The 17,327-nt window shown below is 45.7% G+C and overlaps 1 protein-coding gene across 1 annotated transcript in view; it reads right to left on the bottom strand.

Moving 5' to 3' along the window:
* Window positions 1-8,434: 8,434 nt before the first annotated feature.
* Window positions 8,435-17,327, bottom strand: part of FBLN5 (fibulin 5) — a 98,525-nt gene continuing 89,632 nt past the window's right edge. The window contains exons 10-11 of the mRNA XM_030213829.1: window positions 13,887-14,082; window positions 8,435-9,174 (exon numbers count right to left, since the gene is read on the bottom strand). Coding sequence (XP_030069689.1) covers window positions 9,013-9,174; window positions 13,887-14,082 — 358 coding nt within the window. The 3' untranslated portion in view covers window positions 8,435-9,012. The remainder of the gene's footprint in view (window positions 9,175-13,886; window positions 14,083-17,327) is intronic.

The following is a 17,327-nucleotide window of genomic DNA, read 5'->3' as shown; positions in this document are numbered from 1 at the left end:
AGCCTGACGTACTGGCTCAGGGAGTCTATTCCAGGCATAGGGATGTAACCTCAGGCACAGGCAGCCCCTAGCATTGAGAGGCTCTGGGCATTTTGCCGGGCTTGCTCAATGGTATCTACAGCTCTAATGAGCAGTAAATGCTTATCCATTTAGCACATGCTAAGCTTTAGTGATAGCGCCCCTTAGTGATCCAGGTTGGATACCGTCGGAAACAGGATGCTGAACTCAATAGACTGCTCCGACTTAGCACAGCAAGTCTTACGTTCTTACACTAAACCAAGATGACAAAGATAATAAAAGACTGGAGAAAAAAAATAGAAGAGTGAAAGGGGACAGACCCTGGAGCAATCAAAGGAAAAATATATATATTTTTTTTACAGAAAGGGGTGGTGGATGCATGAAACAACCTCCTGATGGTGGAGGTGAAGACAAAGACTATATATGAATTCAAGAAGGCATGGGACAAGCATTTAGGATCTCTAAGGGAGAGGAAGGGAGAGTAGATGGTATGGATAGGCAGACTTGATGAGTCACATGGTCTTTATCTGCTGTCATTTTCTGTTTCTGTGTTCCATTTTTCCTGTGTTTCTAGGAGACAACACAGCTGGGAGTTCTAGGGACCCATTTTAAAAGTCTGCCTAATAGTTCAGAATTGGTAGTGAATGAAATTTTTTATTTATTTTTGTTACATTTGTACCCTGCGCTTTCCCACTCATGGCAGGCTCAATGCGGCCTACATGGGGCAATGGAGGGTTAAGTGACTTGCCCAGAGTCACAAGGAGCTGCCTGTGCCTGAAGTGGGAATCGAACTCAGTTCCCCAGGACCGAAATTGTTTTGACCATATTACAAGACTCCAGATTCAGATGATTTGGTCAGTATTATACGCAGTAATTGTTTTGTGTATATGTGGTTTTTGTTTCTGTATGTAATTCCATTTTAGGATCTTCCTAAGGGCCATCAAAAGGGACTGATATGGATGACCAGCTGGGGTGCGTGCCAATAGTCCATGCATTTTTTTTAAGAAAACCACTTCTTTCATTTTTGAATTGGTGAAAATTTTTCAAACATTTTGCTACTTTTAGTAACCTTATAGTACAGGTAATTTGAGTTTCACAGGCCTCCTCCCAAAATGCAAGAGATACTGTGTTCTGTGATATGTACCTTTCTTGGGAGTTTCCTTGTTACTGTATAACTGCTTCATATAATGATTGGATGTGATTAGTTTGAGAGAGAGAGAGAGAGAGAAACAAACAGACATGCTCATTGCCGTCCCTCTAATCTCAGGACAAAGGGTCTTTGTCAGTGTCAGTGAATTAAATGAATCCACAGTTTATCCCAATGGGTCTATTCTACCTGAAGGAAATGCGACACAAAGAACTCAGAATTATTCCCGGCCACTGATCTATATTATTGTTTATCGGGCCAGCACAAATGGAAAGTTTCATCATCAGACCTGAAAACATGTTCTGCCTTTTTTCCGCCTTGTTGATCAACATAAAGTGATGAAAGGAAAGCTTTCCTGGAAATTAAAATGTATGGATTAGGAAATGTAGGAAAAACATTTTGTATTTTTAGGTGTTTATTTTTATCAGAATTCAGATGGTTTTTAAATGTACTTCATGAAATTGTATATTTTGTTACCCTGCGCTTTCCCACTCATGGCAGGCTCAATGTGGCTTACATGAGGCAATGGAGGGTTAAGTGACTTGCCCAGAGTCACAAGGAGCTGCCTGTGCCTGAAGTGGGAATCGAACTCAGTTCCCCAGGACAAAAGTCCACCACCCTAACCACTAGGACACTCCTCCACTCTTTGGGTGTCTTGCTGCTTTTTCTCAAAACTGCGCCAGCCTCAGGTCAGTTACCCACCGCCATGTTAGGAAAAAGTTGCAACAGGGCAGAAGTGATAGAAGATCACTCTTGCCCCATAGAAGATGTCAGATGGGAAAACAGAAGACGGGGACTAAAAGAAGTCTAGGGACCTTTTATTGTTTTTTAATACTAACATTAGTAAAATCAGCTTGTGAAGGAGTAGGCCAGACTTTTATTTATTTACTAGTAAAAAAAAAAAAGGCCCATTTCTGGAGCGAATGAAACGGGCGCTAGCAAGGCTTTTCTCTGCCCCCCCCCCCCCACCCAACACGCCTTCATTGTTAGTGATGGCATTGCACCGCCGTGGCTGCCCTTGATGTGTGAATCTGGCCCCCCCCCAGCCAACGCATCTTCGTCGTCAGTGAGTGGCCCATTGCGCTGCCCTGGCCGCCGTCGATGTGAGTGAATTGCTCCGCCCTCAACATCATAACGTTTGATGCGAGGGCGGGGCCCCGAGACTGTGATTTTCGTGGCTTCAGAGCTTCGAACTTACGAACCTTGGCTTCAGTGACGTCAGACAATAGAACATTGAGGGTGAGTTTTATATATATAGATTTTTTTAATATTTGCTTCATTGTTCTGTTTTTTTCTATTCTCCCTTCCCCCAAATTTGTTTCATTTTAAAGAATGACAATAGCACATGAATCAAAAAGAAATGAAAAAAAAAATGTTCAGAGCACATCCCTAGTCATTTCTGGGAATTTTGTAACCCCCCCCCTAGGATTTGTGGGATTGCAGTACCCCTGGAAATTCCTAGAGAGAATCAAAACCAAAGGCTGTGACAGATGTTTTAATGCTTCGTCAATAGTATTATTAATTGGAAAAAAAATTGCATCTGCATAGATTTTGTATTGCATCTCCAAATATGTCAATAACTTACAAATTTGTGTCACATATAAATTGAAAAGGACTGCAGATCCCCGGCTGTGGCACTCCAGCAATTATTGGAATCCAAGAAGAAACAGTCTGACAAAGTCTTAACTTCTTATAATGCCACCTGCTGGCCAGTTTCCCCCCTCTACTACTAATTTCTATAGTGCTGCTGGAATTCGTTGCCAGAGAATGTGGTAAAGGCGGTTAGCTTAGCGGAGTTTAAAAAAAGGTTTGGACAGCTTCCTAAAGGAAAACTCCATAGACCGTTATTAAATGGACTTGGGAAAAATCCACTATTTCTGGGGTAAGCAGTATAAAATATTTTGCACTTTTTGGGAATCTTGCCAGATATTTGTGATCTGGATTGGCCACTGTTGGAAACAGGATGCTTGGGTTGATGGACCTTTGGTCTTTCCCAGTATGGCAATACTGATGTACACATCATATGTGGGGGCTTACAATCCAAGTTTTTCTACCTGGGGCAATAGATGGTTAAGTGACTTGCCCAAGTCCACAAGGAGCAGCAGTGGGAATTGAACCCAGGTTGCCAGGCTCAAGGCCCACTGCATTAACCATTAAGCTACTCCTCCACTCCCGTATATAAGTTCATATACAGCATTAGCATGGATCATTGGCACCCCAGTTGGTCATCCATATCAGTCCCTTTTGATGACCCTTAGGAAGATCCTAAAATGGAATTACATACAGAAACAAAACACATATACACAAAACAATTATTGCATATAACAGTGACCAAATCATCTGAATCCGGAGTCTTGTAATATGGTCAAAACAATTTGCATAAGATTCACAGTTTATTTCATTCACTACCGATTCTGAACTATTAGGCAGACTTTTAAAATGGGTCCCTAGAACTCCCAGCTGTGTTGTCTCTTAGGAACACATGAAAAATGGAACACAGAAACAGAAAATGACAGCAGATAAAGACCATGTGACTCATCAAGTCTGCCTATCCATACCATCTACTCTCCCTTAGAGATCCTAAATGCTTGTCCCATGCCTTCTTGAATTCAGATATAGTCTTTGTCTTCACCTCCACCATCAGAAGGTTTTTCCATGCATCCACAATCCCTTTATGTAAAAAAATATTTACTTTGATTACTCCAGGGTCTGTCCCCTTTCACCTTCATCCTATGCCCTCTCATTCCAGAGTTTCTTTTGACTTGCATGGACTCACCTCCTGTATGTTTATGCCATGGAGGCATTTAAATGTTTCTATCATATCTTCCCTCTCCTTCTTCCAGAGTATACATAGGGAAAGGGAAATGGGACTTGATTTACTGCCTTTCTGAGGTTTTTGCAACTACATTCAAAGCTTTTTACATATATTCAGGTACTTATTTTGTACCAGGGGCAATGGAGGGTTAAGTGACTTGCTCAGAGTCACAAGGAGCTGCAGTGGGAATTGAACTCAGTTCCCCAGGATCAAAGTCCATTGCACTAACCACTAGGCTACTCCTCCACTGCACACTGAGATCTTTAAGTCTGTTCCCATATGCTTTTTGACAAAGAACATGGATCACTTTACTAACCATCATCTGGACTGATTCCATCCTGTTTATATCTTTTTGAAGGTGTGGTCTCTAGAATTGTACACAGCAGGGGCGTAGCCACGGGTGGGCCTGGATGGGCCCAGGCCCAGCCACTTTCCCTCCAGGCCCGCCCAACCAACGTCCGCCCCGCCCCCACCTGCACCTGCCTACCAGCTCCGTCGACGAAGAGATGACCCTCTTCTGCCACCCGGCAATGGCATCCAGCCTTCAAAAAGAAAAGCGAAGAAGCGCGTCGCGTCTGCTCTACACTGCGCTCATCGCGTCGGCCCGTCAATCACTGTGTCCCGCCCTCTGATAAAACTTCCTATTTCCTCAAGAGCGGGACACAGTAATTGAAGGGCCGACGCGACGAGCACAGTGCGGAGCTGACGCGAGGCGCTTCTTCGCTTTTCGTTTTGAAGACTGGGTGCCGGGTGGCAGAAGAGGGTCATCTCTTCGTCGACGGAGCTGGTACGTTTGCTTACTATTTATAAGAGAACTCCTTGTATTTTGTATGATTTGCTGATTGGGTATCTCTCCCTCTAATTACTATCAAGTTGTATGGCAGCCATATCAGTTTTAAATAGTGCCATTTTGGGGCTAATGTGTGTTTGCATAAGCAGATACTTGTCTAGGGATAGACATATAATATACAGATTTTTTATGGGGTTTTAAAATGTGGATTCAGGTTTGTGCAGTTGTTTTTAGATGGCTATTTAGCCACTCACCAGATTTATGAATATAGACTGAGCTGTTTTTATGACCCCTGGTATAGTCAATATGCCAACACATAGCCTTATTGGGACTTTAACTTTTTTTGTATTCTCCATTTGCTACTAAGCGGATCAATATTTAATGGCAGCAGTGAACCCCATTTCTTAAAATGCTGACTGTAACATTTTGAAAAAAAATACATATGTTGAATGTCACATTCAGGGCAATCCCAAAAAACACTACTCACTCCTAGTGCCCACCCATATTTACTCTGGGCCCATCCAAAATGTCAGGTCTGGCTACGCCACTGGTACACAGTATTCTCACCAGAGACACTATCACCTCCTTTTTCTAGCTAGCCATTCCTCTCCTTATACACCCAAACATCCTTTTAGATTTCACTGTCACCTTTTCCACCTATTTAGTCACCTTAAGATCATCAGATATGATCACACCCAAGTTCTGCTCTTCTGTCATGCACAGAAGTACTTCACCCCCTAACTTATATCTCTTCCTTAGGGCTTTGCAGCCCAAATGCATGACCCTGCATTTTTTAGTGTTAAATCTTAGCTGCCAAATTTTGGACCATTACTCAAGCTTCACTAGATCCCTCCTCATATTAAAACAAATCGGAGAAAGTTTTTCTTTACTCAACGCGTAGTTAGACTCTGGAACTCATTGCCGGAGAAGGTAGTGACGGCAGCTGGCCTTGCTGAGTTTAAAGGGGGTCTGGACAGATTCCTGAAGGAAAAGTCCATTGATCGTTATTAAATTTTGGGGTTTCTGCCATGTTCTTGGGGCCTGGATTGGCCGCTGTCGGAGACAGAGTGCTGGGCTTGATGGACCTTTGGTCTTTTCCCAGTGTGGCAGTGCTTATGTACTTATCAAGGATATCTACCCTATTGCATATTTTGGTTTCATCCACAAAGAGGCAAACCTTTCCAGACAGCTCTTCCACAAAATCGCTTACAAGTATGTTAAAAGAGGAGTGTGGTAGCCGTGTTAGTCCACTCTTAAGGTTATCAATAGAAATCAAAGAAAATAAAACATGGAAAAGAAAATAAGATGATACCTTTTTTATTGGACATAACTTAATACATTTCAGATCTGACGAAGAAGGGCAACCTTCGAAAGCTAATCAAGAAATGTATTAAGTTATGTCCAATAAAAAAGGTATCATCTTATTTTCTTTTCCATGTTTTATTTTGTTTGATTTCTATAGATTCTACATGGAATGTTGCTATTCCACTAGCAACATTCCATGTAGAAGTCGGCCCTTGCAGATCACCAATGTGGCCGCGCAGGCTTCTGCTTCTGTGAGTCTGACGTCCTGCACGTACGTGCAGGACGTCAGACTCACAGAAACAGAAGCCTGCGCAGCCTTCTACATGGAATGTTGCTAGTGGAATAGCAACATTCCATGTAGAATCTCCAACAGTAGCAACATTCCATGTAGAATCTCCAATGGTATCTATTTTACTGTCATAGTAATGCTTGAATGTTTTCACTTATATACACTGTCAGCTAGCACATTTGCTTATTTCCGATCTGAGGAAGAAGGGCAACCTTCGAAAGCTAATCAAGAAATGTATTAAGTTATGTCCAATAAAAAAGGTATCATCTTATTTTCTTTTCCATGTTTTATTTTGTTTGATTTCTATTGATAAAGTATGTTAAAAAAACAGACCAAGAATCTTGCATCACACACCACTGCTAATGTCCCTTTCCTCAGAGTGTATTCCATTTACCACTGCCTTTTGCCACCTTCCACTCAACCAGTTTTTAATCCAGTCAGTCACTTTAGGGTCTATACTGAGGGCACTCAGTTTATTTATGTCACCCATGCAGAACCATGTCAAAGGCTTTGTTCATCTAGCACTATCCAAAAATTCAACTGTCTGGTGACCCAGTTAAACCGAAGCTTGGCAGTGGTGAACTGTGGTGGTCTGTGATCCAATGGCTCTCCGACCGCTCCCTTATTTTACCTATGGCAAACTGGGTCCCCTTTATGTAGGAGCCCAGGGCAACTGCCCCTTTTGCTTATAGATAAAAGCAGCCCTGAGTTCTTATGAGCACTGAAGTCCCAAACCCAGCCCTGTGTAAAAGAACCCATTAATGTCATAATGACTTGCTTGCAGCTTCCATACCATGGAAGGTTATTTCATGCCAATAATTCATGAATTCCTGTTGTTCCTTGCACTTGTTGAACACATTAGGTCAGATTTAAGAACTGGTCAAAACCACAACCTTTATAAGCACAACTCCCCCCCCCCCCCCCCCCCCCCCCGCTATAATTCTGAGGTATCACATCTTCAAATTTTCTCCAAGGATTTAATTCCCCATAGGACAAATTCAACTGGCTACTTGTGCAGCCTTAAAACGTCATCAAAAAAAATCTACGCAAGACCTCCTGCTGAGTTCTTAGAGTCAGCATTGCTTTTCATTCAGTGTGTTTTGATTGCATGTAAATATTTGTTCCCTTTCCTGAATACGAAGAAGATTAAATCCTTGGATAAAGGCTGCACTATTTCAAAACCTTGCAAGCAAAGTGACTTGTAGGCTTTTTGCCCGATCCGTAATTATGATACAGGATGAGCTTTTTCCCCCTACTTAGTGCAGCACCCTTCAAACCCATTTTTTCTAGGACAAGCGGCACAGGATTAGAGATGGTGCATGGAGGTGAGGAAGGCAGACTGTTCAGGATACAAGGTAAATGGTCTCTCTTAAGCAGGGACAGTGGAACACCTTTTTGGATGCATGGACCAAACAAATCAATCTCTGCTGCTTTCTGATCCTTTGTTGGGCACATAACATTAGTAGGTCATGGCCCCAGTGGTCACCTCCATTCTACTGCTTATCAGGGACGTAGCTACAGGGGGCCATGGGGGCCTGGGCCCCCACAGATTTCATCTGGGCCTCTGGTTTGGCTGGTGGGGGTCCCCAACCTCCGCCAGCCGAAGCCTTCTTCAGCGCCGGTCTCCGGCTCTTCTTTCTTCTTGCGCGTCAGCGTGCACAGGAGGAGCAAGAAGAAAGAAGAGCAGGTGTTTGTGAGGAGGCGGTGGGGGTGGAGGGCGAGGAGGCGAGGCGTGGCGGTGGGGGGACAGCACTCAAAATGTGCCCCCAACCTCGGGCTCTGGCCCCTTCCCACTGTGAAGTCTGGCTACATCCCTGCTGCTTATGCGCGTAGGCATTCAGTAAAAAGTAAAGGGTGGTGGACAGTTGAAGGCAGCAGGAAGATCATATCACAGTGGTAGTGGGTGTTTTGTAAAGCAATTAGGACTTCATTCATCCCTCCCTTCCAGGCTTCTTTCCTTCAGTAAGTGACCCATACAAAATAAGAAGGACACTGTCATGGGAAGTGGGCAGAGGGAACATTCAGTGACAACAGCAGCGTTTACCCTCCTTATTAAAAACAAATGCAGAATTTCTCATGATGGCCCTTTATGTCTGTCTGTTTTGTTTTTAATCAGTGGAAAAGTACAGGAAATGGAGAAATTTTCAGGTGCAAATTTTATTCACAGCCCAGAAAAAAAAAATTAAGTAAAATAACCCACTTAGACTTCTCCTATCCATCATGCCCTTTACGACTTAGGCATGTTGCAGATGAGATGTATTCAAGCCTGGGGCAAAGGGCCGTGATGGTCACTTGCCCCAACGGAGACCCATAGCAGCAAAAACAGGATACTTAAAGGGCTTAACCCTAGGGAAAGCTCCTCTTCCAGCCTTTGGCCACTAATGGGTCTTCTTTGGGCTGGGGCAACCATCAAGTGAAGGTAGGTTGGGATTCCCCCCCCCCCTCCCCTTTTGGTGTCTGCTGATGCCAAATTTTCAGATGCCTTCCTTTCACAGAAAGTACTGTGTACAAGTGGGCATGTGCAATGGCCTCTATCAGACAGACTGGCCAATGCCAGCATCCTTGGCCTATGACTGAATTTTGAGTAAACCATTCAAGCAGACAGAGGGCAATGTCTTTTGCTGCATAGCATGTAAAGAAATCAGAATTTAGAAGGGATGTTGTCCTATGAATATCTTCAGTCTGATGACAGAGCTGCCTCTAAAATTGACCACGGTGTTGACTGTGACCATCTCCAAGTCCAACTCAATCTCTCGCGGACCTTTTATGGGACGAGTCATAACCAGGGTAGCACTGACAGGGCCCGTTTGCTGCAAAGGAAAAACCAGAAACAGTGATTGGTGACATAAAGGATGTTTGCATGGTCTTATATTAAAATTACAGTAATATCAATGCATAAAAGTTAAAATGTCAAGCTGTCCAGTAATTTACAGCAACTAATGAGTTCAACACACCAAGAATCCTCTTGTTAGGATCAGTGGCGTAGCCAAGGGTGGGCTTGGATGGGCCCAGGCCCACCCAGTAACAGCACACCTATGATGTGACTGGCAAGGATCCCCAAGCCCCACCAGCTGAAAACTCCCAACAACTGTCCCTCCTGCATACCTTGTAAATAGCAGATCTTCGCCTACAGTGAGATGCAACTGTTTACTCTGGCCCCACAGCCTTCCCTCTGATGTATTTCCGCCTATGCGGAAACAGGAAGATGCATCAGAGGGAAGGCTTTGGGGTCAACATGAGCAATGTGTATTAGTTGCTTCTCGCTGCCGGTGAAAATCTGCTATTTAAAAGGTATGTAGGAGGGGGGGGGGGGACGTTTGATACACCATATGGCATGCTGTCGAGAGAGGGAGAGACCAAATCACTTGTGGGACAAGGCAGAGTTCTTCTGCCCACCCATCTTAGACCAAGGCCCACCCAAAATTGGGTGTCTGGCTACGCCCCTGGTTAGGATTGCCAAAAAACTCCATGTCATAAGAGACAGGCTGAGCTGAACTTGATAGTTGTCTTATCTCTTGCCTTTCTTATGAATATGAACTGCAGGTGTATACGTGCAATGAAGATGAAACCAGAACCAGCTCTGGCCCTGTTGACATGGAGCTTGTTTGCATTTGCAACACTACCACTGATACTTGACAAGGGAAATGCTGAAGTCAGAGTGTCGAGGAGCAGGAAAGAGGCGATTCTGTGTCCACTATCTCTATTCCTCGCACTATATATTTGGAAGCTGTATCTTGCGAAGGATGTAAAAAGAATTGAAGCGGTGCAAAGGAAAGCTACGAGAATGGTATGGGATTTGCGTTACAAGACGTATGAGGGGAGACTTGCGGACCTGAACATGTATACCCTGGAGGAAAGGAGAAACAGAGGTGATATGATACAGATGTTCAAATATTTGAAAGGTATTAATCCGCAAACGAATCTTTTCTGGAGATGCGAAGGCGGTAGAACGAGAGGACATGAAATGAGATTGAAGGGGGGCAGACTCAGGAAAAATGTCAGGAAGTATTTTTTCACAGAAAGAGTGGTGGATACTTGGAATGCCCTCCCGCGGGAGGTGGTGGAGATGAAAACGGTAACGGAATTCAAACATGCGTGGGATAAACATAAAGGAATCCTGTGCAGAAGAAAGGGATCCTCAGGAGCTTAGCCTAGAATGGGTGGCAGAGCTGGTGGTTGGGAGGCGGGGCTAGTGTGGGCAGACATATACGGTCTGTGCTGGGGCTGGTGGTTGGGAGGCGGGACTAGTGCTGGGCAGACTTATACGGTCTGTGTCGGGGCTGGTGGTTGGGCAGCGGGGATAGTGCTGGGCAGACTTATACGGTCTGTGCCAGAGCCGGTGGTGGGTGGCAGGGATAGTGCTGGGCAGACTTATACGGTCTGTGCCAGAGCCAGTGGTGGGAGGCGGGGCTGGTGGTTGGGAGGCGGAGATAGTGCTGGGCAGACTTATACGGTCTGTGCCAGAGCTGGTGGTGGGAGGCGGGACTGGTAGTTGGGAGGCGAGGATAGTGCTGGGCAGACTTATATGGTCTGTGCCCTGAAGAGGACAGGTACAAATAAAAAGTAGCACATATGAATTTATCTTGTTGGGCAGACTGGATGGACCGTGCGGGTCTTTTTCTGCCGTCATCTACTATTTTACTATAATTGCTAGGAATGACAACTTGTGAAAGAAAGCTGGAAATGGTAGCCCCATGGCCCCACTTTGAATAGCTTTCATGATTTTGTGTTGATTTAAGTATGGTATGTTGTTCTTTGCTTAGAATGTTGTGGACAATTAAGCAAGTAATACATAAAATAAAATGTATCAGTTTCTGGATATAATATTCATACATTATTTTGTTTTGTTTTTTTTATATATAATGCATTTGCTGTGCGCATAGGATGAATCCTCTTTTGAGGAGAGTTTGCTGCAGGGGAAGAATAGAAGAAACTCTTTAAAAAGAGAAAAGCAACAGGGGAAGGTAATGAAGAGAGTCAGAAAAGTCAGCCAGGCTGTAGTAAGTGGATTCTCTGCCCTCTGTAGGCTCCTTGTCATGTAGTCTGCAGTGCCAAAGGCCTTGTTTTCATCCAATGTATGGGCACCACCTGCTGGCTGCAGTTTGGAAGCATGGGAAATGTGTATTGGTTACTTAACAGGAAGGAAGAAAGGAATGCCCAAAGTTACAAAAGTACTGGATGTTTCCACACCAGGTTAACAGAAAGGTCAGGGACTCTGCTGGAATGTAGTCTTCATCCATCAACATTACACAGCCTAGAACTATGTCCTGGCTTTCCATTCCAACTCTATGCAAATTCTGAGTGCTGCTGTGCTGTGCTTGGTCCTTATCAGAACCCCCTACAGGCTTCACACCGACACATTCTTCAAATCCAGCTGCACCATTCTCAGAGAGGTTCTAGGTCAGTTCCCACCTGGGCAGTTCCCACTCACCAATTCACATCTGGACAATTGCCGCCTAACTCATACCTAGAGTTACCATATGTCCGGATTTACCCGGACATGTCCTCTTTTTGAGGACATGACCGGGCAACCGGGCGGGTTTTGCCAATCTGCCTGTTTGTCTGGATTTCTGGACAAACGGGCAGGCTGGTGGGTGGGCTGTCCTATAGGCGTATAGGACTGCCCGCCCACCAGCCTGCCCGTTTGTCCAGAAATCCGGACAAACGGGCAGATTGTTAGCCTCCCCTCCCCTTACTTACTACTGCCCTGGTGGTCTAGTGAGCTCTTCCGCCTTCGGGGCAGGAAAGAGCCCCCTCTTTCCTGCCCGGAGCGCTGCCCTGCATGCATCCTTCCTGTTCGTTATCTCGGCGCCGATTCAAAATGGCTGCCGAGAGTTGAAGTGACCTCGCAAGACTTCAACTCTCGGCGGCCATTTTGAATCAGCGCCGAGATCACGAACAGGAAGGATGCATGCGGGGCAGTGCTCCGGGCAGAAAGAGGGGGCTCTTTCCTGCCCCGAAGAGGTCACTAGACCAGCAGGGCAGTAGTAAGTACGGGGAGGGGGGTGACGGGGAGGGGGAGTGACGGGGTGTGTGACAGGGGGGAGGGAAAAATGTGACAGGGTTGGAGCGAGGGCATCAAAGGGGGTGGGGCAGGGTGTGAAAGGGGTGGGCGGGGCATCAAAGGGGGTGGGGCATGTGTCCTCCTTTTGGGGGGACAAAATATGGTAACCCTACTCACACTGCTCCAGGCAGGACAATTCCCACCCTTAACAATCATAAAGCATCACAGTCTGAAATGTGTCTCCTTCCCTTTCCCCTTCCAGATCATTGGGGGGGGGGGGGCAATGCCTCCCTCAAACATTACCTTTAACATGCTACACCATACCAAAAAAAATTTTTAATAAACTAAAATCCAAATTAATAAACAGCATAAAATATAATATATATAAAAACTTACACAAAATATTACCAACACATTCACACCATGCAACACTTCTATTTTTGTAGTGCTGGTGTTTATCCAGCGGTAAGTGGGCAGCGGTTACTGCCAGGTTAGCATGGGAGCTCTTACCACCACCTCAATGGGTGGTGATAAATGCTTCCTCCCACCCTGAAATGGCCGCGCAGCAAGTGGTTCACTTACCACATGGCCATTCCTTTTCCAGCAAGCCTTTTACTCGCTGCGGTAAAAGTGTTCCTCACTGCGTGTCAAAAACACCCCTAAAAGTTTTAAATAGCAATAAAAATGAAATTAGAAATGTATATTTTTGCTGTCACAAGGACCTACCCAGTTTTTCACTTAGGTATTTTTACTTGTATTGGTTGGTTGATTGGTTGATGTTATTTCTCCCTTATCATAGTTTTTGAGCTTATATTTAGGTGCAAGTTATAGACTGAGGAGGTGAATTATACGCACAGTACAAGCAGCGCAGATTTGGGAATTTCTTCAGCGTGTATTTATCCAGTTACACTAATCACTACAGGAACAACTCACTACCCCTCTAATTCTATACATGTTGCCAAAAATTGCGCCCAATTTGCGCATGCAATTTAATTGAATAACGAGCTAATTACAGCCAATAATTGGCTTTTTAACAAGCAATTGTTGGCACTAATTAGATTTAATTGGCATTTACATGTGTAAATTTAGATGCGGGATCTGCGCCTAAATTTTACGCACCTGTTGAAAAGTTTGCACGGAAATGGGAAGGTTATGGGTAGAACGGGAGCATTCCTAACATTTATGCGCGTTGTTATAGAATGAGGGGGATATGTGGCTAATATAGGTGCGTACATTTGCTCCATGTTTCAGTTGGCGCAAGTGGCTGAACCTAAAGTTAGACGCGGTTCCCAGGCATAAGCGCTATTCTGCAAACTGCACCTAACTTTAAGTGCAACTTATAGAATAGCGTTTGTTTGTTTTTTGGGCGCCAATTTTTTTCAGCGTCGTATATAGAATTCACCCCTATATGTGGATCACACGAAAGTGTCTCATTCTACAAGAACGTAGAGTATTCCGTGAATGACCACACAGGCCTGTGTTCCCCCGTTAACAGAATTAAACGTATAGGCTACCTACCCTCATGTAGAATTCTCTTCCTTCGTTTCCAGACTTGATCTGGAAGATGTAATAGGCACCGGGATAGCGGGTCGTGGCTTGCATCTGGAAGATGTCAGAAGGCACCGTACGCTCAGATACCATTTCCATGTGTCTGTGCAGAATGGTGAAGGGCTGGTCCCTGCAGCCAGGGTTTTCAGCAGGGCACATGCAGCCACTGGTAGAGACAGAAACAATGAGCATCTCTCTCTCATATGGACCTCAGTAAACCCTACTTCCATGCAGACCGCTCTACTAGGACTGAAAGGCACCTGTTGCAGTCGCTTTTTCAGTAGCTTGGACAAGGACATGCTCCCTCCCTGAAAGACCTCAGCCTTAGATGGCCCCTGAGTCCTTGGGAATTGTGGGACCCTCCCTACTTTAACATGCAGCATCCTGGAATCCCAAGGACCCTCTCAGTATCTGTGCATGGACTCCCCCCTCAGGGCTGGCTTTAGCAATTGCAAGGCCCTGTGCGGACCTGTTTGCTGTCCCTCCCCCCCCCCCCCCCCCCGAATTCTTTAGTATGTCCCTATTCTATTGCTCCATTTTACTGTTATAGCTTTTATGTATGCATGTAATTATAAAAACTTTAATAAAAGTTCTGGAAAAAATAAAATAAACAGAATTCTTTAATCGACTACTATTGTAATCTTAGGGGCCCTTTTACAAAGACGTGTAAGGATCTACGTGCATCCAGCGTGTGCCAAATCGCTATTACCGCCAAGCTACCACGTGCCCCAGGTGGTAATTCTGAATTTGGCATGCACTGAAAACACACGGTAGAAATACCGCGTGGCGCTTACCTAGCGGTAAACGGCAGTGGGCACGCGCTGCATGCCTACCACCCAGGTAGCGCGTGAGACCTGACCGCTAAGTCAACGGGTGGCGGTAAGGTCTCAGGCCAAAAACGGATGGGCGCTGGTTTTTATTTTGCCGCACATCCATTTTCCGTCCCCTTGAAAAAAGGCCCCTTTTCCAGGACGCGGTAAAAACTGGCCTGGCTCGCGACCTAAAGACACGCTCGCACTGCCGCAGGCCACTTTTTGCCCCGGCTTAGTAAAAGGGCCCCTTTGTGGTTTACAAGCGTGGGAAACCGTGGACTGAAAAGTAAATAAAATGGCGCTACCCTTTGAGAAATGCAAAACCAAAGGGTGAGGGGGAGCAAGAGGGAGGAGATGTAAGGGCTGGCTGATGTGGTGGGAGCAGTGTAGAGGGTCAATACTGAGCAGCATGATTACCAAGGGGCAGGGCCGCCGAGAGACTAGGCTGTGCCCGGGGCAAGGCCACCCCGCCTCTGCCCCCCCCCCGCCGCTGCCACCCCCCGTCGCTCCCCCTGCCGCCCCCTGTCGCACCCCTGCCGCTGCAGTCCTCGGTCTCACCTGCCTGCCTCCACGGCTCCGGGCCCCCTGCATTCAAAGCGGCAGTCGCAGATTGCCTCTCTTGAGTTGCAACTCGCCTCTCTTCTGGCCTTCTCTCCCTGTGTCTCGCCCTTGTCTGATGTAACTTCCGGTTTACGCGAGGGCGGGACGCAGGGAGGGAAGGTCCGAAGGGAGGCGATCTGTGACTGCCGCTTCGAATGCAGGGGGCAAGGAGCCAAGGAAGCAGGTAGTTGAGCCCGGGAACTGCAGCGCCGGCGGCCTGACCCCGGCGCTGGGCCCCCCCTTGGAGGCCCAGGCTCGGGGAATTTTGATCCCCCTGCCCCTCCCTCTCGGCGGCCCTGCCAAGGGGCAGGTGGAGGGAGAGAAGGAGACAGAGAGGGAGATGGGAAGGGAAAAGAAGCTTTCACTTTTGGTCAGCTGTCAATTGCATAGGACCCTGTGCAGCCGCCCCATTGCCCCTGCTTAAGGCCGGCTCTGCCCTCCTCCCTCCCCTTTGTTAGTTCTGGAGTGAGTGCCCTGAATACCCTGACCTAAGGGTCACTCCAGCCAACTTCCTTTCTTGTATTTTCAAGCAGCGCAAAAACAATTCTCTATTTCTTAATGTTCAACAGAAGAATTTGTATCTAGCACAGCAGCCAAAGGCTTAGGTATACCAGGAGGACAAAAACAGAAGAGCATTGCCAGGGTTCATCATTGCTCTTATCCTTTGTCCAGCACCTGGATGGAATGAACGTGACGAACCCACTGAACAAAAAAATCCAGGAGATTCCTCCAAATCTTTCTATTCCACCACATCTCCTACACACAAATACACACACTCATTATAGTATAATCACCAACAGGGATTAAAAGATTAAGGAAAGGGAAATGGGACTTGATATACCGCCTTTCTGAGGTTTTTGCAACTACATTCAAAGCGGTTTACATATACTCAGGTAGTTATTTTGTACCAGGGGCAATGGAGGGTTAAGCGACTTGCCCAGAGTCACAAGGAGCTGCAGTGGGAATTGAACTCAGTTCCCCAGGATCAAAGTCCACTGCACTAACCACTAGGCTACTCCTCCACTAGCAACATTCCATGTAGAAGCCTGCCTTGGAGATCAGCAATGCGGCCGCGCAGGTTTCTGTTTCTGTGAGTCTGACGTCCTGCACGTTTGCATTGCTGATCTGCAAAGGGCAGGCTTCTACATGGAATGTTGCTAGTGGAATAGCAGCATTAACATTCCATGTAGAATCTCAAATAGTAGCAACAGAATCTCCAATAGCAGCAACATTCCATGTAGAATCTCCAATAGTAGTAACAGAATCTCAATAGTAACAACACTCCATCTAGAATCTCAAATAGGGAAAGGGAAATGGAACTTGATGTACCGCCTTTCTGAGGTTTTTGCAACTACATTCAAAGTGGTTTACATATATTCAGGTACTTATTTTGTACCAGGGGCAATGGAGGGTTAAGTAACTCGCCCAGAGTCACAAGAAGCTGCAGTGGGAATTTAACTCAGTTCCCCAAGATCAAAGTCCACTGCACTAACCACTAAGCTACTCCTCCGCTATAGAGGGTTTTGGTTCTTTTAAGCCATTAGAATGTAAGGGTTAAGGGTTAAAGGTCATGCATTTGGTATACTGCCTTTCTGTGGTACAACCAAAGTGGTTTATATTATATACAGATATTTTAGCTGTCTCTAGTAGGCTCACAATCTAAGTTTTGTAGCTGGTGCAGCGAAGGGCTAATGTATATACTCAAATATAAACCCATCCAACTATAAACCTAGATACCTTCTTTCCCCTAAAAAGGGGGAAAAATGTTTTAACTCAAGTATAAGCCAAGGGTTTTTATTCAAGTATACCTCCCTCTTGGAGACTGCATTTCTCTCCCTTTTCCCTGTCCCTCTTCCTCCAGAAGTGATCAGCATCTTCTCCTTTTCCTACCTCTCCCTCCAGTGATGACTGATACTTCTCTTTTCCTCCCCTCCCTTCATTGACCTGCACCTTTCTCTCTTTCCCCCACCTATCCCCCAAAGAGACCAGCATTTCTCCT

This window comes from Microcaecilia unicolor, chromosome 9 (genome assembly GCF_901765095.1).
Source record: "Microcaecilia unicolor chromosome 9, aMicUni1.1, whole genome shotgun sequence".
NCBI lineage: Eukaryota > Metazoa > Chordata > Amphibia > Gymnophiona > Siphonopidae > Microcaecilia > Microcaecilia unicolor.
The sequence above is the reverse complement of the archived record's forward strand: the minus strand, read 5'-3'. Positions and strand labels throughout refer to the sequence as shown.